The sequence below is a fragment of the Benincasa hispida genome, chromosome 1 (genome assembly GCF_027475165.1).
Source record: "Benincasa hispida cultivar pf3 chromosome 1, pf3_genome.v1.1, whole genome shotgun sequence".
In the NCBI taxonomy this organism is placed as follows: domain Eukaryota; kingdom Viridiplantae; phylum Streptophyta; class Magnoliopsida; order Cucurbitales; family Cucurbitaceae; genus Benincasa; species Benincasa hispida.
Window position 1 is genome coordinate 6,421,118 of NC_143478.1, and position 27,571 is coordinate 6,448,688.

Consider the following 27,571-nt stretch of genomic DNA (forward strand, 5'->3'; position numbering starts at 1 on the left):
ATAAGTAGAATGTCCAAATTTAGCACAGATCTAACCTGCTAGTTTGTATGTATTGCTTCTATAGGATGAAAACCTTCCACGACTACCTTCTTTCATTTCTGTTGGTCTTTCCATAATTTTTGTCATGCCCATAATTATTATGATTGTCATCTGAAGACCGTGGTTTCTTGAAAGCATAATTTGCTGAGACTTCTCCGATGTTTTCAGAACCCACCCAAATTGCTTTGAAAAGTGATAAGTATAAATTGAAGATCATACCAAGTAACATTCTTATTTCCTTCAACGATAGATACAATTGATAGATATTCTGCATCCAACCCTGAAATAACACAATAAATACATTAGATAACTAAATGTAACAAGCTCAAACTTTAGATCTTCAGACGTTTGTTTCATATAGCTTGAATAGTCGCACATCCTGGTTGTTCCCTTCTTTATGTTTTGCATGATACTCCTCAATTGATAAATTATAGCCTTCGTGGATGCACCATAAAGATTTTATAAAGCACACCATACTTCTCTTGAAGTCTTCAAATCGATCACATCACAAACAGTGGAAGGTGTCACATACCCAAGTAACCATCCCAACAAAGTTTGGTCAGTAGTGTTCCACTTTTCATACATTGGATTGCGATTGATCGTAGAAGTGGAACTACTTCCTCCATCAGCAAATGTAAGAAATTCAGAAGGTTGAGGCTTTGTGCCAAGAACAAAACCATCCACTTTTTGGCCTCTAAGAATAAGCCAAAACCATGCTCTTCCATAGTGAATAGTTTTTATCGTCAAGTTTCATTGTAAGAACAGTACTTAATGGATGGCCAAATGAGGAGTTTGTGAATTGGTTTGTACTAAGGATGATTGTGTTGGTTAGCAATACTTCAGGTCGAGTATTTGGTTCATCTACACCTCCGACAACCATTTTGAACCTGGTTTTGATACCAATAATGAAATTGAGAGAAATTGAATATTTCGATGAATTGTATTTAGGCAAAAAACGTGTGTTATTTTATTAATGGATAAGAGATTTAAATATCCTCTATTAATTACATTCACCGATGAGTTAATAAGTATAGAACATGTGTTTATAAAATAACCTCCACGTACCCACGTTTGCTTAGTTAAAAATAACTGGAAGAGAATCTAATATATATATATATATATATTAAATATTTTATTAAGAAACTAATTGATGGGCCTATCTAATGCATTTTGTTGATGCTTGCAGTGGAACAAAATTCTTTAACTTCAAAGTGTGCAACTTGTGTCGGCAATAAACACATATGTGGTAGTAATTTCAGTGAGTTGTCTTCACATATACACAGTTTAATTGGTTAGCACATATATCAATAGGCAAGTAATTTGATTTGTCTATTAGTAAAAAAAAACAAGATACCCAATAATATTGTTTGCGATACGCAAATATTTGATTTATTATTACACTAAATTCATCAACTGCATTCGAGTACACAATCAATTGTGAGCTGGCAAGTGTCTATTGGTAAAAGTGTTTGGCCTAAAAAGTTTGACCCACAATCAAAAAATAAATATTAAGATCCCATTTGATAATCATTTGGTTTTTTGTTTTTATATTTTTGAAAATGAAGACTATTTCATCCACATCTCTTGCAATAGTTTGCATCTTTCTTAAGTACAATAATTAAATTCTTAGTCAAATTTAAAAACAAAAACAATTTTTTAAAAGCTATTTTTCCCCCTCAAAATTTGGCTTGATTTTTTAAACCATCGATGGAAAAGTAGATCTAGATAGTAAAAAACAAGATAAGAAATTTAAAAGTAGAGGTAGTATTCATAAGTTTAATTTTAAGAAATAAAAAATAAAAATAAAAGGGCAATCAGATAAATAACCAAAACACATGGCCAATATTTTAAAAAGAAAGAATCAGACGTAAAGGCAATTTGAAAAGTAATTGCCTGGGAAGCGAAATGAATCACAGGAGGAAGAATCCGTTTGGAAGGGGAAAAGCCCTAGGCTCACGAACAGATCTCCCGCCCAAACTTTCCCAAGAACATCTCTCAGGGAAATGGCGCCGCCGATTGAATCTCGCCGTCCCGAACTCCGCAAGGACTCAGTGACGAATCGTTGGGTCATATTCTCACCCGCCCGAGCTAAACGGCCCTCCGATTTCAAATCAAAATCCCCAGCCCCTTCTTCTTCCGACTCTCTCCAAACATGCCCCTTCTGCATTGGCCAAGAGCACCACTGCGCTCCCGAGATCTTCCGATTTCCTCCTCAGAACTCCGATTGGAAAGTTCGCGTCATTCAAAATCTCTATCCTGCTCTAAGTAGGGACAAGGGTCTCGATTCTTCAACTTCCCTTAGCTCCGATTCTCTCTTATGGGGTTGCCTTTTGGACGGCTATGGATTCCACGACGTCATTATCGAGTCCCCTCTTCACTCAGTTCACCTCTCTGATTTGACCCCCGAGGACGTCGCTCAGGTTCTTCTTGCTTACAAGAAGCGGATTCTGCAGCTCGCAGGCGATGACAGCATCAAATATGTTCAGGTCATTCTTCTCTGTATAATGCTCGTTATTGGGATTTTTGAGATGATTTTTCCATGTGGTTTTTTCTGCGCTGTGCCATTTGCATTTCGTCGAACACGTGGGGTGCATTAGGATTCTGAATTGTTATCTGTTTTCGTTCTGTTGATTCGATAGGTGTTCAAGAACCACGGTGCCTCAGCTGGAGCATCAATGACGCACTCCCATAGTCAGATGGTGGGTCTTCCCGTCATTCCTCCCTCTGTTTCTACTCGACTTGATAGTATGAAGCAGTATTTCAATCAGACGGGAAAATGTAGCATTTGTCATGTTCCTACAAAGGACCTTTTGGTTGATGAATCAGTCCATTTCATTTCAGTTGTTCCTTATGCAGCTTCGTTTCCTTTTGAGCTCTGGATCGTTCCTCGTGACCATGTTCCTCATTTTCATGAGCTGGACCAGGAGACGGTAAATCAATAGTTAAACTATATAAGTTTGGCTCTGAATTAGATTATGTCCAATAAGATTCATTTATTAATTTCATAATTTTAATGACATCGTCAAATGCCCGAACATTTCCTAAACATTAAAAAGAGCTAATGGTAGGACTTACTAGTCACAAAATTTTAAGAGTAGTGGATTTGGATGTTCCCCTTTAAGAGTTCAAAATGATGTGAAAAACATTTGACCCTAGTCGTCAATATAGACACAATCTAAAACTTCAAGGACCAAACATGTAATTTTAACTTTATTCGTAGTAGATTGATACGAACCCTTAAGATGTGAAAAACATTTAAACTACATAGACTAAATAGACACAATTCTAAATCTTCAAGGATCAAACGTGTAATTTTAACTTTATTCAAATCATTACATTCATTTGATGGGCACAACGAAATATGATGGTGTGTGATTTATGTGCAGTGCAGGCTGTTGATCTTGGAGGGCTATTGAAAGTGACACTCATGAAGATGTCTCTGCAGCTGAACAAACCGCCATTCAACTTCATGATTCACACTTCTCCCTTGCAGGCTTTGGATTCGGACTTAGCTTACAGCCACTGGTTTTTTCAGATTGTTCCTCAGCTTTCTGGTGTAGGGGGGTTTGAACTTGGAACTGGTTGCTACATCAATCCCGTTTTTCCAGAGGATGCTGCTAAAGTCATGGGGGAGGTTAACATCTCAATATAGGCACAGGCCCAGGTACGTTTTATTCTGATAAAAATCTCCCCCTTTTCTTTTTGGCGTGAGATTAGCGCTGGCCTATCTTTTTCCTTAAGAAAAATGTGGATTTCATCTGACAATTTGACATATTAGCATGAACTGAGATCGATGCATAGTTTTATTAAAGATGTTAACAGTAGTTTTATTCTGTAAAAAAAAATCTCTGCCATAACTTCATTTGGGATGTTTCTGGGAAATCCTTCATGAGTAATGGCTACTTGAATGTTAATGATTTTCCTATTTGGTGCTGAGAGTGAGATCTCTTTCTTTGAAATCTAATTTTCACAGGATGTATATTAACTAGGAAGCACGAGTACAATAATGAGAGATGGACACAACATTTGGACACGGTAACACACTAATTTCTAACAATGATTAGAAATTTAGAACTCAAACACAACATCGACAAGTTTGTTATAACAAACATTTTTAATATATATTATTACATTTTGACGATTCTCATGCTAAATGTTTGTTATAGTTTACTATTCATGATAAAAAAAAAAAAATTATGTAAAAATAGTCCAGATACATCCAAACGAATTTTCTGTTGAATTAAGAACTTAAACAAAAGAAATTTATATTTAATTTTGTTGGAGGGAAAATTCTTGTATTCCTTATGGTGGTTGTCTTTATAATGATTCGTTAATGTTAGTGAACCCCACAACATTTTTTAAATGATGCTGACATGACAGACAGTGGGTATCTATACTCCTTTAATACTAGATAATTTTTATTGAACACATACATCTTGTATTTATGAGTATCTGACACGTGTACAAAAGGTGATAAAGTAGTGTTGAAAACGAACTCAAACTAAAGTGTCTACACTCAAGATGTTAGTGAGCTGTAGAGTGAGGTTAGGCCACCCATTTGGACAAGATTATTTGTAAGTAATATGATTTTATGTTCTGGGGAACTACATAACAGATAACATATTTTAAATATTAATAGGTTTAGAAAAACTTGAAATTTGCTTTAAACTAAACCAAGATTGGAGAAGGCTCTCTACTTCGTCTCTCTGAAAATCAAATTCGGCATTAAGCAGTATTTAATCGTTCCTATTCTTTTCTTCTTGTTTGTCTTCCGCTTCTAATTTGGAACATTGTTTTTGGATTCAATCACAATTCACACCTTTGTACCATTTCTATCTTCCTCTTTCGTAGCTTTGAACTCATGGGGTTCAATTCCATGGTTTGCTCTTGGATATCCTCCTCCTCCTCTTCTTCTTTCTGTTGTGGAAATTGGATCTTAATTTTGGTTTTGTGATTGATTGATTGATTTGAATCAGGGTATTGCTCTGGATAAAGAGAGCGGGAGCATATGTTACATGATTGAAGCAAGGGACCAACACACTGAGAATAATAGAATGTAGATATTATTCCCACCTTCAATCCAGGTGATCAAATAACACCCTTAATAGTACTATCATGTCCACGATACTTTTGATATATTTTGTCAATTATTTTACGATTATGGAAACTCCATCCAAGAGCTTTTGGAAGAAATCAAAAGCATAATAATCATCAGATAGGGAAATGTTGATGGAAATGTCCCATTATCATACTTTGGTAATTAGTTGAGGAGACAACGTGATGGCATTTCATTTATGGACGTTGTGAAAGAGTGCATAGAATGGTATCTCTCGATAGCAAAGCCAACTACCCAAGTTGCTGCGAGTGAACTAGTTGATTTACTGGACACAGGACTGAAACTCTCTTTGATATCAATCATTTTTCTAAGTAAAGAAAAATAGCAAAAACCATAAGAGAAGTTAGGTTTATTTGATAGAAGTATGGAACTACGACCACCCTCCCCTCAAGTTAATAGATTTGTTAGACATTTTCAAGGACTGATAATATATAAGAGTTTGAAATTCATTATCTTGCAAACTTGGACATTGTTTGATAACTATTTGAGAAATAAGTTTTATGAAAGCAAACAAAAATTTCTATAAAACAGGATATAAATAGTTATTAAATGAGGTCATATTTAATGGTTTTCAGTAAACTACCTTCCTTCAACCTCCCTCAGTCACATTTAATTATACAAAATACACAAAAGAAAGGTCTGGTTTTAAATATTTTTTTAGATTTTCAAATTTTATGACTCAAAAAGATACTTGGAAGATGGTTTTCCCCCATACTAAAAGGGATATAAATTGATGTGACAGTGAATACAAAAATTAGAAAATTAAAAGTTAATATCATTGTGTTCATTACAAACTCAACAAATATTGTTGAAATCATTTACAACATCATTCACGAAATCAATTTTCACATATCAATTACTAAGGGACGTTTGGTGCGCAGAGTTGAGTTGGTAATTATTATAGGAGCAGAGTAATTGAGAGAGTTGATGCAAATAATAAGGTGAGAAATATGAGTTATTTGATTAATTAATTAATTAATTTTATTTTAAATTAAATTAAATTAAATTATTATTTATTATTTATTATTACAATAATAAATAACTTCCCTATAAATAGGCAGTGGGCTATTGGGAAGAATACTTCCCTCAAGTATTTATAAATATAGAGACTATTCTCAATCTCTCGAGCAAAAAAATATCGAGAAATTCTTCTCTGTAACATTCCCTCTCTTTCTTTTAAAAGGTTCTCACGAGTCAAACTCTTGCTAGAGAATAGCATAGCAGGGAAACACTTGTCATGGTGTTTGATTTGAGGAAAAGTTTTGTGTTGTTCGTGACGTAGATCAAGACAAGGAGAAATTTCAAGAAAAGTCTTCAAGAGTGTGTGCTGTTTTTTCCTGTATTTTAGTCTAAAGCATGCTTAAAAATAACATTTCTGTAACACATCTGGGCAAAAAGATGATCAATCACTTCCACTTTAAGAATTCATTTCCTTTAATCTCAAGAGTATTTTTGAGATCAATGTCAAAGTAGAAGGGTTGGAAATGAAACATTTCAAAAGAGTATGTTAATTAGGAAACAGAGATACCAAAGGTTTGTTTGAGAAGAATGCCTCCAAGTTGTCCACCACCAACTTAGACAAATCCACTAAAGTTTCATGTGTCATAACAGCAACATGTGGTGATAATACAACATTATCAAGACTAAAGAGCTCTTCAGGAATTTCAGGTTCATTCTCAAACACATCTAGTCCAACTCCCCCAATCTCCCCCTTAATCAAACATTCAACCATCGCCTTCTCGTCGATGATCGCCCCTCGACCGATGTTGATTATCACTCCATCTTTTCCCAGTGCAACCATCACCTCCTTGTTGATCATATGTCGAGTTTCTTTCGTTATCCCACAACAAATTACAAGGCCGTCACAGTTGCTTGCAAGTTCATATACATTGGAATAGTAGGAGTATGGAACTAATGGCTTTTTAGTCCTTGAGTTGTATGAGATTTTGCACTCAAATCCCTCCAGTCTTTTGGCAACTTTAGACCCTATTTGCCCCAATCCAACTATACCAATTCTTTTGCCACTTAGCTGCAAAATGTTGAAATTTTCAATTGTGAAATTCATCATCCAAATTCAACTACAACTCCTCTAAACAAGAAATTTGAACATAAGAGATTCGAGAAAAAAAAAATAATAATAATGTCATGTTTCATGTTTACACTGTTGTGCGTTGGCAGTAAATTTAAAATTATTGTTTCTAAATTTATTTTCCCTTAATAAAGTTTAAACATGATCTAAATACTGGACTAACTTTTTAAATCACTTTAGATTTAAAAACCAAAAATCAGTGTCGAATCCCTTTTTAGAGGGTGAAGATCACTTTGAGGAAGATCCAATTATTTTAATTAAAACCCTTTTTATGCATTAAACAAATTGTTGACAAAATAATTGGGTTATAATACCATTTTTTATATGTACTTTAAATTTCTTAATCAGTCTAAATTTTGTCCTTCCATAATTAGAAAGAACCACTAAGATGGAATAATATTTAAACTACAAGGACTTGAAAACTAAGTAGTTCCTCCACATGTGGAAGGTTTGATCTCCTTGTACTAGAAAAAAGAATTTATAAAAATTATTTAAATTATAACCAAGTCAGGTTGTTTTTACTATGAAATTAAATTTATAGATTTTGGTTGTAATCTTTCAGATGATATCTTTTATATGTTTTATGAATGTAAAAAATAAATAAATAAAAAACAATCCCGACCGCTACTTATCCACTGATATTTCAATCCTTGCTCGAAATCTAAGCAAAAATCTATCATGTTACATAATAAAAGTTAATAAATCAAAGGTTATGGGTATTTTTTTTTTGGGAAAAAATACATATTTGGTTTTAGATTTTGGATCTAGTTTCTATGTAGTCCCTAAGTTTCAACATGTTACACATTTAGTCCTTATTTTGAGTTTAATTTCAATCTACTCCCTAAGTTTCAAAATATTACAATCTTAAGATTTGAATTTTGTTTCAATTTGGTCCTTCGATTTATGAAATTTACATTTCCAACCTCAATTTTTCATCCGATACTCATTTTCAATTATTGACGTCAATGTCTCTTAATTAATTAAAAATAATTATGAAGTGAAATTTTGATTTTAATCTTAAAAGTGATGAAAAATAGTGAAACTTAATTATTTATAATTATATTAATCATTTTAAATTTATTAACATACATCAATATTAAAGACGAAGAATGAGTATTCAAACAAAACTCAAATTTCAAAGGTAAAATTGCAACGTTTTGAAACTAAAGATTAAATTGAAATCAAACTCAAAACTTAGGGACTAAATGTATAACATTTTGAAACTTAGGAACCAAATAGAAACTAAACTCAAAATATGGGGATCAAAAAGGTATTTTCCTTGTTTTTTCTAATTATTATAATTAAAAATCACTTTTAGTCCCTAAACTTTCGTATAAGTAACAATTTAGTCCTAAACTTTAAATTATAACGATTCTATACTTTCAATTTTGTAATGATTTAGTCTTTGAACTTTATTATAACAATCTAGTCCTTAAACTTTAAAATTTATGGATTTAGTCTCTATTATAGAAACTAATGTTAAAGTTTGATGAGATTTCATACATAAATAAACCGTTGAACTAATTAGAGAGTTAATATTTTTTATAAAATACAGGATTTACTTCCTAAAATATTAAAAATTGACATATAATTTTGATTAATTTTTTTTCGTTAAAGACTAAATTGTTTCGTACAATAATTAAATTATTACAAAATTTAAAGTATAGAGAATAAATCACTGCATACTAACGTTTTTTTTTTACTATTATAGATGAAAAATGTTTTTTAACGAGTGAGACTGTGTAGTGAAACAGAAGGAGTAATTTTCAATTAGAATAGGAAGGTATAATAACAATAATAATAATCCATAGTACCTTTGATCGGAGGGAGGGAAAATCCCCTTTGGTAGACGGAAACCCTAGCCTAAGGAACCGATCTCCCGCCGAGACCTTCATGAGAACGTCAATCAGTAATCCAACGGCGAAATCAGCGACATCTTCAGAGTACAAGTCCGCAACATAGGCAATGGCGATCTGACGGCGGCGCAATTCCGGCAAATCGAGGTGATCGACGCCGGCGCTGGTAGTTACGACGAGCTTAAGCGCCGGGAGGCAATGGAGAACGGCGGAGGTGATGAGGAAGCCGCCGGGGATGAGCAAGGCTTGGATGGATTGGGCATAGGAAGAGAGGAATTGGAGAAGGGGGAGATCGGAAAGGGATGGTCGGAGGAAATGGAATCGGCTTGAGAATTGGGATTCGAGAGCGGGGAATAACCATGGAGAACCTAGAACCAAAACTTCAGGAAGCTTCTTGCTATCGCCTTCCGATTCTTCCATTCTACTTAGCTATAGGACGGCTACTACCAAAATACACATTTGAGACACCCAAATTTGTTTTATGGATAAGGGCCTTAAAGATTGTAGTTTGTGATCAAAATCATTTCATCTTTTTATATTATATTATATTATATTATATAGGTAGGGTTAAAAATCATTTCGGATTTTTTGATGGATGACCCGAATTTTAGAGGAAAAATGAAATTTGTCCCCTTTTTTTAAAAATGATTTTTCTTTAATAAATAAAATACTATTTATTGATATCAAATTTTGGTGAAATTACTAAAATAAACTCACACATGCAGAAAAGAGTTCATCTTGCTCTCGCTTCCTTTCCTCTATCACTTCCTTTCTTTAGTCATAGATCGCTCTTCTCTCTCGCATTCTGATTTCATTGATGTTGGTCAAGAGTTGCTCACTAGAGTTGTTCCTCTTAACTCACCAGAGCTGGTGCACGGTTTCACCGAAGTTGGTTGCATCAGAGAATAAGAAAGAAAAAAAGAAAGAAAAAAGAAAGAAAGAAATTTGAAGGAAGGGTAAATCCGTAACTTCACTCGTCCATGACATCAGTAAAAAAATCCATTCATATTGTTTTTTTAAAAGTTATTTTGTCTTTGTACTTTTCAACTTGTAATGATTTAGTCTCTATTAAGAAAATATTATTAAGATTTGACAAAGTTTATAAATTGATTGAGAATAAGTTTGTTTATAGATTATAAAGAATAATTAGTCGTTACATAATCAAAATTGATAATTAATTTTGATAAAATTTTTCACTGTTATAGACTAAATTATTGTAAACTTAAAAGTATGGAAACTAAATTGTTATAAATAAAAGTTTAATAAAATCATTACTTGAGTGAAAGTTTGTGACCAAAATAAGTGGTTTTTAATATATGCACACATTTGGTTCGTGAAACTTGGTTTATGTTGCATTGGGGTTCTTAATATTCAAACTCTTTTTTTAAACAAAAAAATAATAGAAATATCTTTATGAATTTTTAAAATTATTAAATGAAAAAACCATTTAATATATTTTTTTTCCCCTCTCATAGCTAATGTTGTCTATCTTTGTCTAACATTTACTTTGACCTACCTTTTTTTTGTTCCTTTTTTTCTTTTTCCTCTTTTTCTTATTCTCATCCTTTATTTTCTTGTGGTTTACTTCAAACTTGTGGTTTACTTCAAACGAAAGGGTGGAATAACTCATAATTGTTCGTTCCAAATCTACTTTGATACCGTATTAAATTACCAATGAATCAAAAAATTTAAGCAGATAAATTATAGTAAATTTAATAATATCAACACTTTAGCTCTTACCATATTAAATAATCAAAATAAATTTAATTATATTAGTGTATTTGGAGGCTTTGTTTTGCTTTGTTTTTCATAGAGTATAGATAAACTTACAGATTTTGAAACTTAGCCCGGATAAAATCTTAATCTAAAAAATGTAATTTATCCCATTATAAATAGATAAAGAGAAAAAAGGGAAGGAAATAAATTTAAATTCAAAGTTTCCGTTGATTTTTAGTTTATTTTGAAAAGATTTTGCAATCAAAAGAAGGGGCAAATTAGATGTACATTATATACTAAAAAATCAAATATTTAAGAAAAATGAGTTGTTTTTTGTTTTTTGTTTTGTTTTTTATTGGAGACACGTCTCAACGATGATTAAAAAAAATCAAAAGGTTTTCCACACAATTAGTAAAAAATATATATATATATTTTTCCTAAATATTTTCAAAATACTTTATTTTGTTTTTTGTTTTTTTTAATAGGTGAGTTGAGAGAATCAAATCTATGACTTCGAAGTTTATAGTAAAAATATTATGTCAATTGAGCTATACTCATTTTAGTTCAAAATACTTTGTTTTGGATCATTCTTTTAAATCTGTAAAAATCCTCTAATTCAACCCAAGAAAATTAAATTGAAGAAATTCATTAGTGGCGAAACTAATAAAATAAAAGCAAACAGGGGATGGAGAATCTCTCGGTGGAATGCTTCAGTCACATTTAGTCACATTTTTCACTTCACCGAAGGATGTTCGCCGATTGGTTGGAGTGTCGTTGCCGTTCAAATCCGCCGCCGATTGTGAGCTTCTCTGAAAGACCTTTCTGTCGGAGGATTGCCAGGAGATGATTGCTCTATCTTCCTCTCTGCTTCCTCTTTATATGAATTCCTTGCTTGCCCGGGCTTTCTATTTCCTTATCTCCAATCATCCGCTTTTTATAAAAATCAATGACATGGTAATTCAAACCCTAAACCCTAAACTCCATTCTTGACAATGTTTTAATTATTCGTTGCTCTAAAACCTTTTTATTTTGCTTTGAATACGATAATGATCAATGTTAGTATGTTATATGTTCAGAGTAAAGGATTTAGGTTTTATGACTGAGAGACCAGGAATACAACATCAAATATGAAGATCACACCCTTAATCCAGGTATTTGTAATTGAGTTATGTTCGTATTGACTACCATAATTTATGTTTTTTTTTAAAAAAATTATAACGAAATCATTTTTGGCCTTTAAGCATATAAAAAATTATATATTTCAAATTTAGATTATTGTTACCATTTTAACTTTATTATTATTTCTTTACCTTCTTTCTTTTAACTTTTAAAATTAGTGGGTTAATTAGTAAAAATTAATTGGAAGGTAAAAATTGACCAATAAATCTCAAACTTTTCTCTAACACCCATCTGTAAAGAGTTTCCAACCCTTCAATGATAATCACCATGACTTGTTCGTATGTATTTATTCAAGTCTTTGAAGAATTTTATTTACAAATTATCAGAGATCAAAATTAAAATTCAACAGGAGTACGTAGAGATTCTAAAATCTAGGTGACCATTGATATAGTTAGTGTCAATTGAAAAGTTAATGTTGAATTCCAAAACGTGGTTTCAGGTTTTTTTTAATCTCTTTTATTTTTTTTTTTTCGAATTACTTTTTGAAGAAACTATTAATGGTAGTGAATTTAATAAAAAAAAAATTAAGGTTAAATTCTAAAACGACAATTCTATGTTTTTTTAATTACTTTTTGGAGAATATATTAATGGTAGTGGAATTTTTACTTTGATTAATTGCATGATTTTTGTGACTTATATTTTGCATGCGTTAGGAGGCAATAAATATTTTGTAAAGTGTTGAATTATTGTTATTTTCTTTTGTGTTCATACATCCATGCTTTTGTATTTTTATTTTAGCCTTTTTTTTTTTTTCAAAAAGGTGAAGATCAATATAGTTGGATATGATTTTGTTGGCCTTCGCAAGGGACTACTATAATAAGATATCCATATTAATTTGTTAAGATTCGTATTTTGATATATATATATATATATATGTATTAAAATTGTTGTGCAGGGATATAGATTTGTAAATATATGCAAATCGTTACTAAACGCGTGTTTTTATAATTATGATTATTAATTATATTTTAAGAAAAAGTGTTGAATTCCAAAACAATAATCTTAAGTTGTTTATTTTGGTTGGAATTACTTTTAAGAGAAAATTTGGGATAGGCAAATAACCTTCCCTGCAAAATGTTTCATATTGAAAATTTGCAAATTAGTGATTTATGGCTTTTTATAAAATGATTGAGTTCTTCCAAATCTAATCACCATTTTTGTGTGTGATAATTTATTTTTCGAAAAAGAAAAAGTAATTTACAATAGTAATTCTAAAGAAGTATTTAGGGAAAAAAAACTACATTTAGATTATGTTGGTTCCAAAAATATATGAAAAGTGTTTTTTTATTTATAAAAAAAGCAGTTTACAAAATTTTAAACTAATAATCTAAAACACATTTGAAAAACATTAATAGAATTTATTTGTTTAAAAATATGATATTATCCATATTTTTTTTAAAAAAATAGATGTTTCATAAAAAAAAAAAAAAATAGAGAATCTACAAATTATTATTTTTTTTTAAAAAAAAAAAACAACCATTCCAATTATCCTTAATTAAATAATTATATTCTATTAATAAATATTTCTTAATCTCTAATAACTATATATGGTCGGATTGCTAAATTATTTCTTCCTTTTCTTTTCCTTTCTTGTACTTAAGAAAAAATTGTATACAATATCCACATAATTCTTTAGTTTCTACATATTTTTTTACTTCATAATTTCATATGTATTCTCTATCATAATAAGCTTTTTTTTTTTTGAAAAAACTAAATAATGGCATAGATTTTTTTAATTAAGAATATCCATGTTATTTTAGAAAAAACAAATAAAATTTTACATAATATAAAACAAAGAATCCAAAAAATATTTGAAAAAAAAAGTCAACTTCTTTAACTATTTTCACATCTAATAGATCAATATTTATGTTTCACTCTTAAGATGATTGAATTCCTACTAAATATTTGAGAAGTGCACATTCTTTTTTATTGACTTATGAAAAAACTCTTATATAATATATCAACATTTATTTCATACTAGTTGAAAGAGACGTATGCATGTAAACTGAAATTTTTTATGACAAAATTTTAAGATATAACTTAAATTTGATTGAATATTCATTGAATTTAATTAATAAATGTTATAAATTCAAAATTACAAAGGGCTTAATCATTATACGTTAAAGAGCTTCACTAAATTGTTGATGCCTCGTTTAGTAACCATTTTGTTTTTAAAAATTACGCATATGGACACTATTTTCATCTTCAAATGTCTTGCTTTATTATCTATTTTTTACTAATGGTTTAAAAAACCAAGCAAAGTTTTGAGAACTAAAAAAGTAACTTTCAAAAGTTATTTTGTTTTTGGAATTTGACTAAGAATTTAACCATTTTACTAAAGAAAGATGCAAGTCATTGTAAAAGATGTGCATGAAATAGGCTTAATTTTCCAAAAAAAAAAAAAAAAAAAAAAAAAAAAAAAAAAAAAAAAAAAAACCAAATGGTTACCTAATGGGGCATCAATGAAAAGATTTTCAACCTTCACCTTGGGCTCGACCTTAATCCTAAACTTCTTTAACGCCTGTGGTGGAAGCAACTCAGGATGCAGTAGTGTCAGTGGAGGAAAGGGTGGTGGTATCTCGGGAAGTAACATAGAAAGATGTGGTATCTCGGGGAGAGCGGTGGATACTATAACGATGGGGAGGATGGGTGGAGGGATGTGGTCACTAGATATAGTGGAAAGTGGATACATGGGGTCAATAGACTCTGTGGAGGGTGTAGAGATACGACCACTAGATTCGGTGGAATGTGGAGGGATGAGGTCAATGGGCTCAGTGGATGGTGGATGGATGGGGTCAATGAACTTTGTAGATGGTCGATGGATAGGGTTAATAGACTCGGTAGATGGTGGAGGGATGGGGTCATGGGACTCGGTGGAAGGTAAAGGAATGGGGACATTAGTCTCAATGGAAGGTGGAGGAACGGGGTCAAGGGACTCAGTGGATGGTGGAGAAATGGGGTCACTAATCTCGGTGGAATCCACGCCTAAACCCTACATCGTTTATGAAGTACATTAGGTCAAGCACTATATGTTATATATTTACATTAGGAAAAGTTCAATATAATATTACTTACCTGACATAAGAATCGCAGTAAACTAGTGACTTGTTGTACGTCGGCCTGAAAGACACTTAAGTCAGACTTCACATCTTTCAAGTCTGACTGCACATCGTCTAATTTAAGCTCCATCATAGACACTCCTCTGGTCTATGTCATAGAGTTATGTATGAATGTCCACACCTCTCGTGGGGTCTGAATGGGATGTATTCGACCGAGGCGACACTTGCTCCTCAATCGGGGACACATGCTCGTCAGCAGGGAGCTCGTGAGACTGAAGCTCATCAAGTTATGCCTTGTGTGCTCGTGATTTTGAGTCTAGTGACTATGAGCATCTTTATCGTAGTGTGATCTATGTGTCTCTGGCGAGCTTGTCTCAGCATCAATGCGCCCGTATACGGGCCGTTCATCTACCCTAGTGTCCCTATACCGCTTCTCCCTATCCGACATGATTAATGGTGTGGGTGTAATCCTTGTCTGTCAAAACAACGAATAATTTATTAGTTATATGTGACATTCACCTTAAATCCAAGTAAACATTGATGTAATACACTAATCTCGTTGGACTCAAACATGTCTCGCTGTATTGTTTTGGTCAGCAGTGAGTATGTACACTCCTACCTCAGGGATCGAGGTACGACGTGTCTACTCAGTCGGGTTGTAACTTTTTCGACAACCATTGATATGATCTCGTATACCCACACCTACCATAATGCATAAACGATTATAAAACAAGAATAAATAGTAAGTCATATTGTAACTAAAATAAGTAGATATCGTATGACCAATGAATGAATATTATGTGGAATGCATGAGGAAACCCAGGTAGGTTGTATTTGACAATATTCTGCCTTGCCACTTAATCCTCTTTGCAGTCCAAGTAACATCCTCTCCCATAGCACGTTTCTCCAATCCATGGAATTAAAGTAATCCAAATCATCCACGTCAATTAATAATGTCTTGTATATTGGCCTTCGTCTTCTCCCTCCCATCATACACAATTCAGTGTAATAGACCAATTTCATCTTCACAGCATCCATGTCGTTCTCAAACTCCGTCTCCTCGTACACTGTCTCTAAGGTACCAAAGTGAATGTCTCCCGCAATCATTCTTGAAATACCTACTACGCAGTGATCTAAGTACTTTACCCTCCTCACAATTGTTGGATTAGATGCCGCCACAATCCCGTCACCAACAGGAAGTCTTCTTTGGAGAATGTAACAATCATACCATTCAAATCGAAGGTTGTTGCATCCTTCATATCGTTTACAACCTCTCTCAATAGAATGTAGTGGACCAATGAGCTGTTGAAGATAATGTCCATGTCCATGAACCACCTAAATACCGTCTTCTTGAAGAAGGCAAGTTGAGTAGGAGTAAGCTTATCTTTCATAATCTTGTTAGTTGTCCCAATGTGAAAGGATAGGTTGATCTCTTGGCCTGGAGAACGATTATGGGGAGGAATCTTAAATTGTCTAGCCATATTGCACAACATTATGTTCAATACTCAATACTCGATGCACGATGCACGATACTCGATACTTGATATACGATACATGATACACAATTGCTCGATACCAAATACATGATACATGCTACATCGTGTCTCTACATGTTGCATCGTGTCTCTTGCTCGCTACATTACATGTGACTAGATGGTTGTTATTGAGTATTCAGTTTGAGTTTCCACCTTCATGACTTATCCTACTCAAACCCTAAACTTTAAACGGTCTGAAATACCAAAAATGTGAAAATCGAAACGAAAAAGTTTGAGATCTAACCAAACATGCAAGATATGAAAACATAAATAAAAATCGTATCAAGGAACATGCAAGTACATGTCAAGGAACATGGTACCAAAATATAAAAAACAAAGAGACGAATGATGCCAAAATATAAACAAAGAGAATAATATTACCTGATGTAGAGAGAATCGAGAGAGTTTCGCGTGTAGAGGTGCAGTTGTCGAGTGATATAAAATCGGAAGATGAGAGAGAATAATCTAAGAAACAAGTTGAAGTGGTGAAAGAATGGACTTCAAATAGCTTAAGAATTAAAAAAAGTTCAAAATGATCGAGTAGACATTAATCGAGTATCGAGTATGATGTGGCTATGATCGAGTACACACGTGTCTATTGCAGTCATATTTCGTTACCATGCATCTGGGTATCGAGTGACCGTACATCGAGGATCGTGTGATGAACAAATGAGGATCGAGTGACGAGTAATCGGGGATCGAGTTAGTAGGCGCGCGGGGTGCATTTCAGGGGCAAAGCGATAAAATCATACATGGATGATGTCAGCAGAAGACCACTTTCCATTACTTTTCTACATGTGACCATTTTTCATTTGGGCCTCCCACTAACCCTACTTTTTCTATCGGCGTTTTTTAGATTTAGTTAACTTCCACTAACCCAATGCACTCGTAGAATGGAACCAACATGTAACATCTATAATTGGACAAATTAGAATCAATTATCATAAATTATTTAGATCTTTTTCTCCTAAAATTTTGGGTTTTTACAGCCAAAATTGACACGATTGGAGAAACAATCACTTTATTTATATTTTATTTGTTAAAAGAGAAGTTTTGGAATTTAGAAATTTAGAATATGAGGAAGAAAATCTTGATTTATTCGGTTTTAATGTGTAATTTGAGATTTAAGCGAGCATTTGGGACAACGACTATCTAAGACTAATAATAATCCCTTTTTGCCACAGTAAGTACTATTGTGTAATCCCCAACTAGCCATCGTACTATTTCTATAGTTTTTACTGTTTTACATTCACTATTATTTTTTTTTATTTACTACAATATTAACTATTTCATTCTCAAATACATGATATTTTAATCTAAGCTAAAATAATCTATATCCCAAACACAAAATATTATAATCCAACTATAATAATTTAAGATTATAATAACTAACTTTTTATCCGGTCTCAAGTGTGTGTATATATATATATATATAAAAAAAAAATGAGAGAGAGAATTTTCCGCCTTCATTCTCACGCGCGCGATTTCCCACCCCTCTCTCTCCCACATCTGCTTCAAACCCAAACCCTCGCCGTCCACCGTTTCGTTGCTTCTGCGTCTGCCGTCCACCGCCGCTCGCGCCGCCAGTCTCGTCGGATACTGCTCCGCCTCGCCGTCAACTCCACCGCGCGCCCTCATCGCTGTTAAGGTCAGTCCACCCATAAGTTTTTCTCTCGTCAATTTTGCTCTCTTAGTTCTCTCACTGCCCTGTCATCGTTGGAGTCCCTCAGTTGCCACCTTTCCTCCGACACCTTCTGTGGGCTGCTATCGTCGTGGGTCTCAATTTCAGCCGTCGCTGGTCTGTATGGATTCAAGGGTTTGAATTTTTAGCGTGCTTTTTAGCGGGTTTAACGACCATGGTAGCTTGTATCATAGCAAATTAAGGTCTTTCGGAAGTGACCCACAACTGCAATGGTCCCGAATTGGATTACCCAAAGCTCAAACGTTCAAGCATGCGAGTTCGACCCTCTTCGACACCTAGCAGCAAGAATTTAGGCACTTAGATTAAAAATTTGTGGATAAAGTTGGCTCTAAACTCTTTCCGGCTTCGTTTTATGCATAGTTTAATTAACTCTTAACATGTAAAGTCCCGAAGAGGTTCGAACTGGCATGCTTGAACTTTTGATTAAGAATTTGTGGGTAAAGTTGGCTCAATTCTTCTTGGCTTTGTTTTATGCATAGTTAAATTAACTCTAATATGTAGAATCTTTTTGCTTGTAGTTTCAAATAAGTTTCGAACGGGCCAACCACGGTCTGAGGACATATTTAGATGGACAAATGATTTTAATTGAGTCAAGCTAATTTGGAATTGCGAAATCGGTAAGTAACTCTGCTATCGGTTCGCCTTAGTGCTAGGTTGCAAATGTTGTGCTGCAATTGACTAGAATTAGGTGTGATCTTGTGTTTGGTTGTTTGGTGTAGGATTTTATGTCAAACTTTAGAACTTTTTAAGTTTGAAGCGCCTGTAGATTTTATTGTTTGATGTACTTCAACTTAATAATTTATTGGACCTCATACCTTATATGTATGAATGCATAGTCACTCTAAAGTTATAATCTTATGTGTATGAATGCATAGTCACTCTAAAGTTATAATTTTGAAGGTTATGGTAAATACCTTTATGTGTATAGATGTGCAGTTGTTTGTATAAATGTTATGTTTTTGAAGGCTATGGTGCATACCTTTCCTCTATATATGTTGGGCTTGTAAACCAAGGCACAACCCCGCTGACTGGAGGCCAACTAACCATCAGTAGGGGTAAAGTCTCCACAGTGGTTTATATAGCACCGAGGAGTTGGGCATTAACACGTTTAAAGGGGAAAGGGTGAGTTGTGTACTTGAAGCTGGTGAGAAAAGTTTGAAAGATGATGTATTAAATGATGGAAAGTTCAAGTCCCACAAGTTAAAACTTCACACTTGGTGAGTGTTTGCATTTACCAACCCCGATAATGGGGTTACTAACTCGGTTCATAATACTCATTCTTTTTCTAAAATTCATTTTCAAGTAATGGCAAGCTTGTACAGGGCGAATAACGAGATGGTATGTTGATAGTTTCATGGAGCTAGGCGTGTCATGTTTCCGCATGTGTCATTTCTAAAACAAAGTTGCTTTATTTTTTTTTTAAGAGATTTCTTCTTAGACGTACAACGATATTGTCACATTTGAATGATTTGTCTTAATGTTTTAATAGGGATCCCGAAGCAACAATTATTTAGAATTTTTTATGAAAGTATTCTCTTATATTTCCTCATTCAAAATTAAAATTTTAGTTGGGTTTTGATATTTAGAATGCCATGCATGTCGCAATAGCCGAACTAGAGGTCTTAGGGGTTGGGTCGTTACACATCAATATGCTAATCCCCACAGGGCAGATTTAAACCCATAAATTATAGGTGGGAGTCTATCCACAAGGAGTTTTGCATGATTTAAAGAAGAGTAGATTTGACACCAATAGTTACTTACTTGCTCGGTCTAACTGACTAACCACAACTTTAATGGAGTAAGACAAATGTTAGAGTTGTTCATGCTCATATCATCCTTTGTGATATTAAATTCAGCATTAAACAATTTAAGTTCATCAGGCCTCGACTTATCAATATATATCAAATTCCTCACTATGGTTTAAGGAGGGGCAGTTTCAAGTTTTCCTTTAATGGAAAGAAGTTGTTTAAAGAAGCAAGTTAATCAAATGACATTCTACCGTGGGATGGTTCAAGGACATAGTGGTTGTGGACTTATATACAGTTGTTTTCATGAAACATTAATTTAGCAACATTTTTTTTTAGGTTTTCTTTTTTTAAGTACTGTCCATCTGATTCTGTCATATTTCTCATTGATTGAAAGGTTCTTATCTTAGCAATTATTTGATGGGGGAGAACTGTTCTTTCAGTCATATCATTGTTGTTCGTACTATTATCTTTTACTTGCTTACACATTTATGTCTCTGTATTAGATGACGACTTCAGAATTGATTGCTCAAGATGAAGATGTGACTCACACCAAAATGAAGATGCAGACAATGAAAAAAAGTAAGTGTCCAGATGGTTCAGATAAAAAGGACAGAGAAAAGAAGAAGAAGAAGAAGAAGAAGAAGCAGAAGGAGCATAAAACCCAGAAGGACGAGCAGAAAGAAGAAATAGAATCGGATGCAGAACCTCGGGTTAAGAAAGAAGAAATAGAATCTGAGACAGAACCTTGTGTAAAAAAAGACGAGGAAATGCAGAAGAAGAAAAAAGCTAAGTTGTCTGAAGGCATTGATGAAAATAATTGTAAAAGAGGGCCAGATAGTGGTAAGGAGAAGAAGAAAAAGAAGCAAAAAACTGAGGATTCTACAGAAAGTTCTTCACATATTACCAAGGAGGAGAAGAGGAAGAAAACTAAGTATGTTGAAGGTGGATCACTAAAAAAGGTTCATGAAGGAGAAGCAGGATTGAGGGAGGAGGAAATTAGTAGTCCTCCTGAAAGACTTTCGCCCAAGGGATCATCTAAGAAAGTAAGATTTTCAGAAGATGTGGAGATTTTTCCATTAGTTGATGCCCAAAGTAGTGGGAAAACAAAGCAGGATGATGGTTTAATTAGAGGCAAGCGGTTTTCCAAAGAAGAAGATGAGATAGTTAAAAAGGCTGTCTTGAAATATATTGAGGAACACGCTCTTGGTGATGAAGGTCTCAAGAAAGTTCTTCATTGCAGGGAGTTTCCAGAAGTGAAAAGTTGTTGGAAGGACATAGGAAAAGCCTTACCTTATAGGCCTTATTTGAGTGTATATTATAGAGCTCACATCTTGTTTGAAAGAGATGAGACACATAAATGGACACCTGAGGAATATGAACTTGTTCGAAAGTTTCATGAGAAACATGGATCGGATTGGAAAGCATTGGCAGAAGTCCTTGGAAAACATAGGTTTCATGTGAAAGATACGTGGCGACGAATAAAACTCCCCAATATGAAGAAAGGAAAGTGGACACAAGATGAGTACCAGAAATTATTTGATTTAGTTAACAAAGACCTGCGACTCAAGGCTTATGAGGAAAAAAGATCCAAGCATGGGATGCTTCGTGACAATATCTGCTGGGGAGCAATTAGCGACGAGTTGTCCACAAGATCAACTGCTATTTGCTGCCAGAAATGGTATGGCCAGTTGACATCGCCAATGGTTGCTGACAATGAATGGGCAGACGTTGATGATTACCGGCTTGTTGATGCCCTCTCCAGCTTGGATGCTTGCTCCATTGAAGATGTGGAATGGGACCAACTGCTTGAACACAGAAATGGTGAGGTATGTAGAAAGCGATGGTCTCAAATGGTCAAACACATAGGTGATAATGGAAACAAGTCATTTTCTGAACAAGTTGAAGTCCTTTCCGAGCGATATAGCCTTGATGTACTTGATGCAAGAGAAGCCTACGACAATCCTTCTATAGTTGATTAACGAAAACATGGTTCCAATCTCATCCAGGGTATTGTATCAAGATGTCTCATGTGTTTGATGCCAATGTGTAGTAAGATGTCGTCTTCCTCAGCCAGCCCAAACATCTCTTGCTAGGATTATCGAGTTGTGTATGATCTTTTTGGACAAGGGAACATATATAGCTTGCTTATTCATTGCATATCCCATGTCTTATTTTGTTCTTAATAGTGATATTAGTTGCTACGTTTATAATTTTCCAGTTACTCTACACAGGTGAAAGTTTTGGGAGTTTCTTTTTCTCATCTCACCAGTCTTCAGCTTTTCTCATTTTTATTCCTTCATTTGTATACAATCATTTTTTATGTGGGAAAATCCTCGCTGCAGAAAATCTCTGTTTAATTTGGTTTACTAATATTTATCTTTGCATTGTTTGGTAAGACAATCTAGAAGTTCAAACCAGAAAATCTGAAAACCAACCCATGTGGAGAAGCAATATATTGAAATTGTATAGTTGAGAGTGCATCCTTCTTACATTTATAACATGAAATTTGGGGGGAAGGGAAATAACAATAAAAAAGATCCTAATTTAGACCAATGGCCTTCTTTCTTCATCTTTTCCAATTTCTATTTGATGAGCCATTTCATTGTCCTTGTTAGCAGGTGGTCTTGAAGTCTTAGCATTTGAAGCGGCTCTGTTTTTGGGCTTGTAATCAGGTAAAAGCTTCAGCGTGATCCCCATGCCTATGAGCAGCAGACCCGTCGCATGTTGTTCACTTAATGGCTTCGTGAATATCAAGTAAGATAGCAATAATGTCACTGCCTTTCTAGCGGTTGTTATCTGTGACAGAAATCAATTGTTATTACTAGGATCACAATAATTCAAAGTTTAAATCATATTATTCTCATTCTTTAACATTTTTGTTTATTCCATTTTAGTCCTAGATATTTATGGATCATGACAAATGAATAGGAAAGTTCATGACACCAAACTAGGACAACATAACAGATGCACTCGATGTGATTCTTAATCATTATCATCTTTGGAATGCTGAAACTGATAGACCATAATCTCTGAAAATGGTTAAAAGAAAAGGCTAGGACAACAGTGATGCTGTGTACATTTATGACATGCTTGAAAATGCATTCAAAACTTCCTAACTTAGCACATGGAGGAGTGGCAAGTGAAGTGTGAAATGGTTTAAGAAGTGAATCGTAGTACCATGGCTGTAGTAGCTGCCCCAAATAGGGCAATGAGTGAAAGAACAGAGACTTGGCCAACGTAGGTCGCCATAGCTTCAAAAACTAACACACCGTATACGTACTTGTGCTGCATAAAACATGTGGTGTTCTAAGAAAGTGTATTTCACTCGGCAAATTAAGGGATGAAAAAGAAGGAAAAAAGGGTAATAGTTATCGATAAAATGCAGTTGTAGAGAGAGAAAGAGAGCTCATTGTTACCTGAGAACATGAAGTCCATGCTTTAAACAATTCACCCGTCAAAAGCATGGGTGGGATCAAGAAAGGCAAGCCGACGACAGTCGAACAAAAGAGCATCTCCATCTGTTTGATCAGTTTGGAATTAGGTTTCTTTTTTCATATGTTAACCAATCACAGAAGTGAGGATTGGACAACGAGGATCACCTGTGTGGTTTCAGGATTCATGGTAAATATGGCTTCTTGCAGATTACCAAGAAACGAGTCCATGATTAGAGCGCCCGATATCATGACCACGCCGAGAATACTGAAGTTTGGAGATGTTTGTGCATCTGCTAAAGTGAAGATGATTAAACCCACAACCAAAAGTACAGCAGAAACGTATTCGTGAGCTGGATATTTTCGCCTGAGGCCGGGTATGAAGGCACCCATTATCATCACTGGCAAAACCTGAAACATAAAAAACTTAATTAATCGATGGAATTCAAATGTCTAAATATATAATTTCCGATATTTCGATATTTAGTTTTTTTTTTTTTTTTTTTTTTTTTTTTTTTTTTTTTTTTTTTTTTGCTCCCATTTACCCTCTTTACACTGTTCTATCCCCATCCAATTTTGTCCTCCATTTCAAAATTTTAAAAAATAATAATAAAAATAAAATTGTTAACAGATTACTGGATAACAAAATATATTTCACTAAACTAAAATGAAGAAATAAAACCATAAAATTTGCCATTTGTTTAAAAATACACGTTTTCTTTCTTTAAAAAATCTCATTCTTTTAAAAACTACAGCATCGTTCATAAATATTTTTAAATTACCCTTGGAAAGAAATTCTTTAGAATTTTAGATGAAATTGGGATCTGGATTAGCAGCGACATGGAATAGCGTGGCAATGTTTGAATTCTAATTTCTTTCAAGTGACAAACTAATTGATTTCTATTTTAATGGTAGTTTGAAAATGTTTATGGAAGGTTGGGATAATATTGCAATCTTTAAAAGAATGGGATGTTACTTGAGCTGTAATAATAACTTAAACGAATCCATATCATACGAATCACAGCCTAATTAAAATAATATTAATAGTAAAAAATTTTGCCTTACAAAATAATAATAATAATTCTGAACATTTAGGCCTCTGTTAGATTTTTAGTTTTGAAAAATAACCTTTCATTTTTAATGATATTTTCAAAACCAAGCCAATTCTCTTTAAAATCGAAAAATCTTTTGAAAATGAAGACCTGTCTTTGTTTCTATAAATTTGGGTAAAAGTTGAAATGTTCTTTTTTTTCTTTCTTTCTTTCTTTTTTTTTTTCAAAAAAAAAAAAGAAATGTGACAACCATAATCGAAAATTCAGAAGGAAACCAGCAAAATTTTATAAATAGAAAAATAAAAACAAAACTGGTAATGGGCCCCTTAGTAATTATGAGAACTTAATTGAAAAAGAAGAGTCAACTCAAATAGTAAAATCTACAATTTTAAAAGTCTAGGACGAAATAAAAGGATGAAACTAAAAAAATTAAAAGTTTACGACAAATGAAAAAAATACAAACATTGAGAATTATAATTATAAGGGGGAAAAAAGCCATAATTCAACTCTGGCTAACTATCCTAAAAGCAAACTTATGGTGTGGAGAAAAATGCATCCTCTAATTCTATCGTCGGATGGTTACTATACTGATCCACAAAAAATTCAATCATAAAATGCTACCTGATTATTTCTCGACAAGATTGTCAATCGACATTTGAGACATCAATTGCAAAGACTAGTTGATTTTCAATATGTATTCCCAAACAAACAAAATTTCATTGCATATAGGACAAGCTAAATTTGCCAAAAATTGTAAAATTTACCTTTGTAGATTTGAACATAAGCTGAGCAGGATAATTAAGAAAGGCCAAAGAGCCTTTGGTAAGGCCATGGGAACCCATCAACACAGCAGAAAGCTTGACATAAGTCTTCCAAGGGTTCACCATTTGCTTTGCAGTGAAGCCTTGGAGATAAATCAGAAACAGATACACAAATCCTTGAACAAATGTGAAGTACCATCCATAACTACACCAACAAACACATAATTAATTTTGTTATGAAATGAAATTTCAAGGCTATATTTCTTTTCTTTTTTTTTTTTTTGTTTTGTCAAAAGGCTCACCTGAATTGCAGCTTGTTATATACATATTCCTAAAAATTAGGCAGAAATAGAGATTCAGTTCAGTTAACTTTGGAAAGTTTGCATGTAAGAATCTCAATCTCAAAACTAAATATCAGCCATGTTTATCTCAGAGGATAATATTAAACAGAAAATAAACCCATATTGAAAAACATTTGAATCCTTGAATGAAAGAAGCAACCCTTCAATATTACCATTGATGATTCTGAAATAATAAATTACTTTTGTTATTTTCAAAACCATTGTAAATATGTTTTTAATCATTCAAAATCAATTTTGATGATATTTAAATGTAAAGTGTAACATTAAATATTTTGAATGATTAAAAGCGTGTTTTGAAGAGATTTTGAATATTTCAAAATCACTTCCAACATGTATTTGATGTTTCAAAACTATCTTTGGAGCAGAAATCCATTGAAACTGTAGATAAAAATTATGACGTTGAGTGTGGTGTTTGGGTCTAATTTCTGTTTTAGGTCACCATCGCACCATTTTCAGTCTCAATTTTCGTTTGAATCATTCATGACTCATGAGAGAATATGAAAATAGGGACACGTTTTGATTGTTCAAGACTATGATAATTTTTTTAATAATATATCCGCAATTATTTGATTTGGAGATGTAATATAAGGGAAAAATCTTCAGGTTAACTGCTAAAATTAAGGATAATGAATTTTCCGAGTGATTTTCTTTCCCCCAAATTTCCTTTTCTCGAGAAACAAACAGAGTAACATGCAGCCAAACAAACACAAAATCCTTCCAATAACAATAACAAAAAAACAAAAATCAACTCTCAGAATTAAAATCCAACGCTAAGATTAGCAATAATCTTCAGAAGCTTATGAAACAAAGTGGAAATCCAGTGAACCGCAAAAAAAATATTCTCAGGAACCAAACAGAAAAAAGAGAGAAATACCTCACAGATTCCATTGACTAAGTAGCCAAAGAAAAATCCAGAAGAGCAAATGAGGAACTGATGCCATTTAGGCCTATCAGTAAGGGAAATCCCAAACAGAGTCCGAACTTGGTCTTCGTTCTTCATAATCTCTGTTCGTCGAATCGTCTTCTTCTTCTTCTTCTTCTTCTTCTTCTTCTTCCCCAAATGAAGGAAGCCAAAAGAAAGAAGTATAAGAATCTAAAAATGGAAATTGAAGGAATCAAGAACATGAATCGGCCCCCATTGAAGGAACTTGCATGTTAGAGAGAGAAAATTAGTTGAAGAATGGATTTTATAGAAGAAACGTAGGCGCGGGGCTGACGGTGAAGAAAGTGAAGCTCTCTATTCACGTTACGTTCTAAGCGCTGCGTTGGCTTTTCTCGTAATTCTAAGTGAAAACCACTCCAAAAAGAATAGCTATACCATTTATTTCACTCGTTTTCAATTTAGTCCCAATGCTTCACAAAATTTAAATATAAATCTTTGTATTATAATTAATGTCTTTTCAATTTAATCTCTCGTAAGCTTATAAAATATATGATCTAACAGCAAGATGCACGTTTGATTTTTAAAAATTAAATTTATAAACATTATTTTTATTATCAATTTGAACATATTTAATCACTTTTGATCCTGAAATTAAAAAATCAAGTTTATCGTCCCTTGTATTGCCATGCTCAAAAGAAAAATAAGCTTTATCATTTAGTTATTATAGATGTTTTAAAAGTTCAAGTTAAGTTTTGAAAAATTAATAAAAGTTAGTTTTTTGAAATTTGGCTAATAGTTCGAAAAATAACCATAGTTTTTAAAATCTAAAAGGGTGTTTGGGGTAAGGATTATGCGAAAATTATAATAACCATCTCTTGCTAAAATACATACTATTTTGTAATCATATAATCCCCAATTAACTATAATCAATACTATTTCAAAATCCCTTTTTACTATGGTATTTACTATTTGCTAAAGTTTTTATTATTTTACATTCATAATTTTTTTTATTATTTGCTAAAGTTTTACTATTTTACATTCAT

The 27,571-nt window shown here is 33.2% G+C and overlaps 4 protein-coding genes across 12 annotated transcripts; 2 read left to right on the top strand and 2 right to left on the bottom strand.

Moving 5' to 3' along the window:
- The first annotated feature begins 1,895 nt into the window (after positions 1-1,895).
- LOC120084879 (ADP-glucose phosphorylase) lies at positions 1,896-5,275 on the top strand. Of its 2 annotated transcripts, XR_005483775.2 has the most exons (5): positions 1,896-2,525; positions 2,679-2,969; positions 3,431-3,703; positions 4,013-4,074; positions 5,016-5,275. XR_005483775.2 is itself a non-coding variant. In XM_039040695.2 (4 exons), the coding sequence occupies exons 1-3, from the start codon at positions 2,043-2,045 to the stop codon at positions 3,689-3,691; spliced, it is 1,035 nt and encodes a 344-aa protein (XP_038896623.1). In that variant the 5' UTR covers positions 1,897-2,042; the 3' UTR covers positions 3,692-3,703; positions 5,016-5,275. The 2 variants fall into 2 exon arrangements, 1 of the variants encoding a protein (XP_038896623.1); XM_039040695.2 differs by lacking the exon at positions 4,013-4,074 and having other exon boundaries at positions 1,897-2,525.
- A 1,267-nt stretch (positions 5,276-6,542) lies between these two features.
- Positions 6,543-9,638, bottom strand: LOC150038193 (glyoxylate/hydroxypyruvate reductase HPR3-like). Its single transcript, XM_090317960.1, has 2 exons — positions 9,059-9,638; positions 6,543-7,184 (listed from the first exon to the last, which is right to left on the bottom strand). The coding sequence occupies exons 1-2, from the start codon at positions 9,518-9,520 to the stop codon at positions 6,663-6,665; spliced, it is 984 nt and encodes a 327-aa protein (XP_090174086.1). The 5' UTR covers positions 9,521-9,638; the 3' UTR covers positions 6,543-6,662.
- An 8,395-nt stretch (positions 9,639-18,033) lies between these two features.
- On the top strand, positions 18,034-22,910 carry LOC120071147 (myb family transcription factor). 8 transcript variants are annotated; one of them, XM_039023265.2, is made up of 5 exons: positions 18,034-18,237; positions 18,810-18,908; positions 19,257-19,508; positions 20,543-21,865; positions 22,658-22,910. In XM_039023265.2, exons 4-5 carry the CDS (start codon positions 20,543-20,545, stop codon positions 22,673-22,675), a joined length of 1,341 nt encoding a protein of 446 aa, XP_038879193.1. In that variant the 5' UTR covers positions 18,034-18,237; positions 18,810-18,908; positions 19,257-19,508; the 3' UTR covers positions 22,676-22,910. The 8 variants fall into 8 exon arrangements, with proteins under 8 accessions (XP_038879193.1, XP_090167331.1, XP_038879166.1 ...); XM_090311199.1 differs by lacking the exon at positions 22,658-22,910 and adding an exon at positions 18,320-18,387 and having other exon boundaries at positions 18,039-18,237; positions 20,543-22,299; XM_090311205.1 differs by lacking the exon at positions 19,257-19,508.
- On the bottom strand, positions 22,462-26,806 carry LOC120071165 (UDP-galactose/UDP-glucose transporter 2-like). Its single transcript, XM_039023274.2, has 7 exons — positions 26,520-26,806; positions 25,586-25,614; positions 25,287-25,488; positions 23,639-23,881; positions 23,456-23,557; positions 23,217-23,324; positions 22,462-22,835 (listed from the first exon to the last, which is right to left on the bottom strand). The coding sequence occupies exons 1-7, from the start codon at positions 26,643-26,645 to the stop codon at positions 22,584-22,586; spliced, it is 1,062 nt and encodes a 353-aa protein (XP_038879202.1). The 5' UTR covers positions 26,646-26,806; the 3' UTR covers positions 22,462-22,583.
- Positions 26,807-27,571: the final 765 nt, after the last annotated feature.

What these genes read in the sequence shown, in the direction of transcription:
- LOC120071147 (XM_039023238.2), top strand. Translation starts at nt 20,543, where the DNA reads ATGACGACTTCAGAATTGATTGCTCAAGATGAAGATGTGACTCACACC.
- LOC120071165 (XM_039023274.2), bottom strand. Translation starts at nt 26,645, where the DNA reads ATGAAGAACGAAGACCAAGTTCGGACTCTGTTTGGGATTTCCCTTACT. An exon ending in TAGTCAATGGAATCTGTGAG is followed by an intron (nt 25,615 to 26,519) that starts GTATTTCTCTCT and finishes CCTAATTTTTAG; the next exon opens with GAATATGTATATAACAAGCT. An exon ending in TATAACAAGCTGCAATTCAG is followed by an intron (nt 25,489 to 25,585) that starts GTGAGCCTTTTG and finishes TTGTTGGTGTAG; the next exon opens with TTATGGATGGTACTTCACAT.
- LOC120084879 (XM_039040695.2), top strand. Translation starts at nt 2,043, where the DNA reads ATGGCGCCGCCGATTGAATCTCGCCGTCCCGAACTCCGCAAGGACTCA. An exon ending in ACAGCATCAAATATGTTCAG is followed by an intron (nt 2,526 to 2,678) that starts GTCATTCTTCTC and finishes TTGATTCGATAG; the next exon opens with GTGTTCAAGAACCACGGTGC. An exon ending in ATGAGCTGGACCAGGAGACG is followed by an intron (nt 2,970 to 3,430) that starts GTAAATCAATAG and finishes TGTGCAGTGCAG; the next exon opens with GCTGTTGATCTTGGAGGGCT.
- LOC150038193 (XM_090317960.1), bottom strand. Translation starts at nt 9,520, where the DNA reads ATGGAAGAATCGGAAGGCGATAGCAAGAAGCTTCCTGAAGTTTTGGTT. An exon ending in TTCCCTCCCTCCGATCAAAG is followed by an intron (nt 7,185 to 9,058) that starts GTACTATGGATT and finishes AACATTTTGCAG; the next exon opens with CTAAGTGGCAAAAGAATTGG.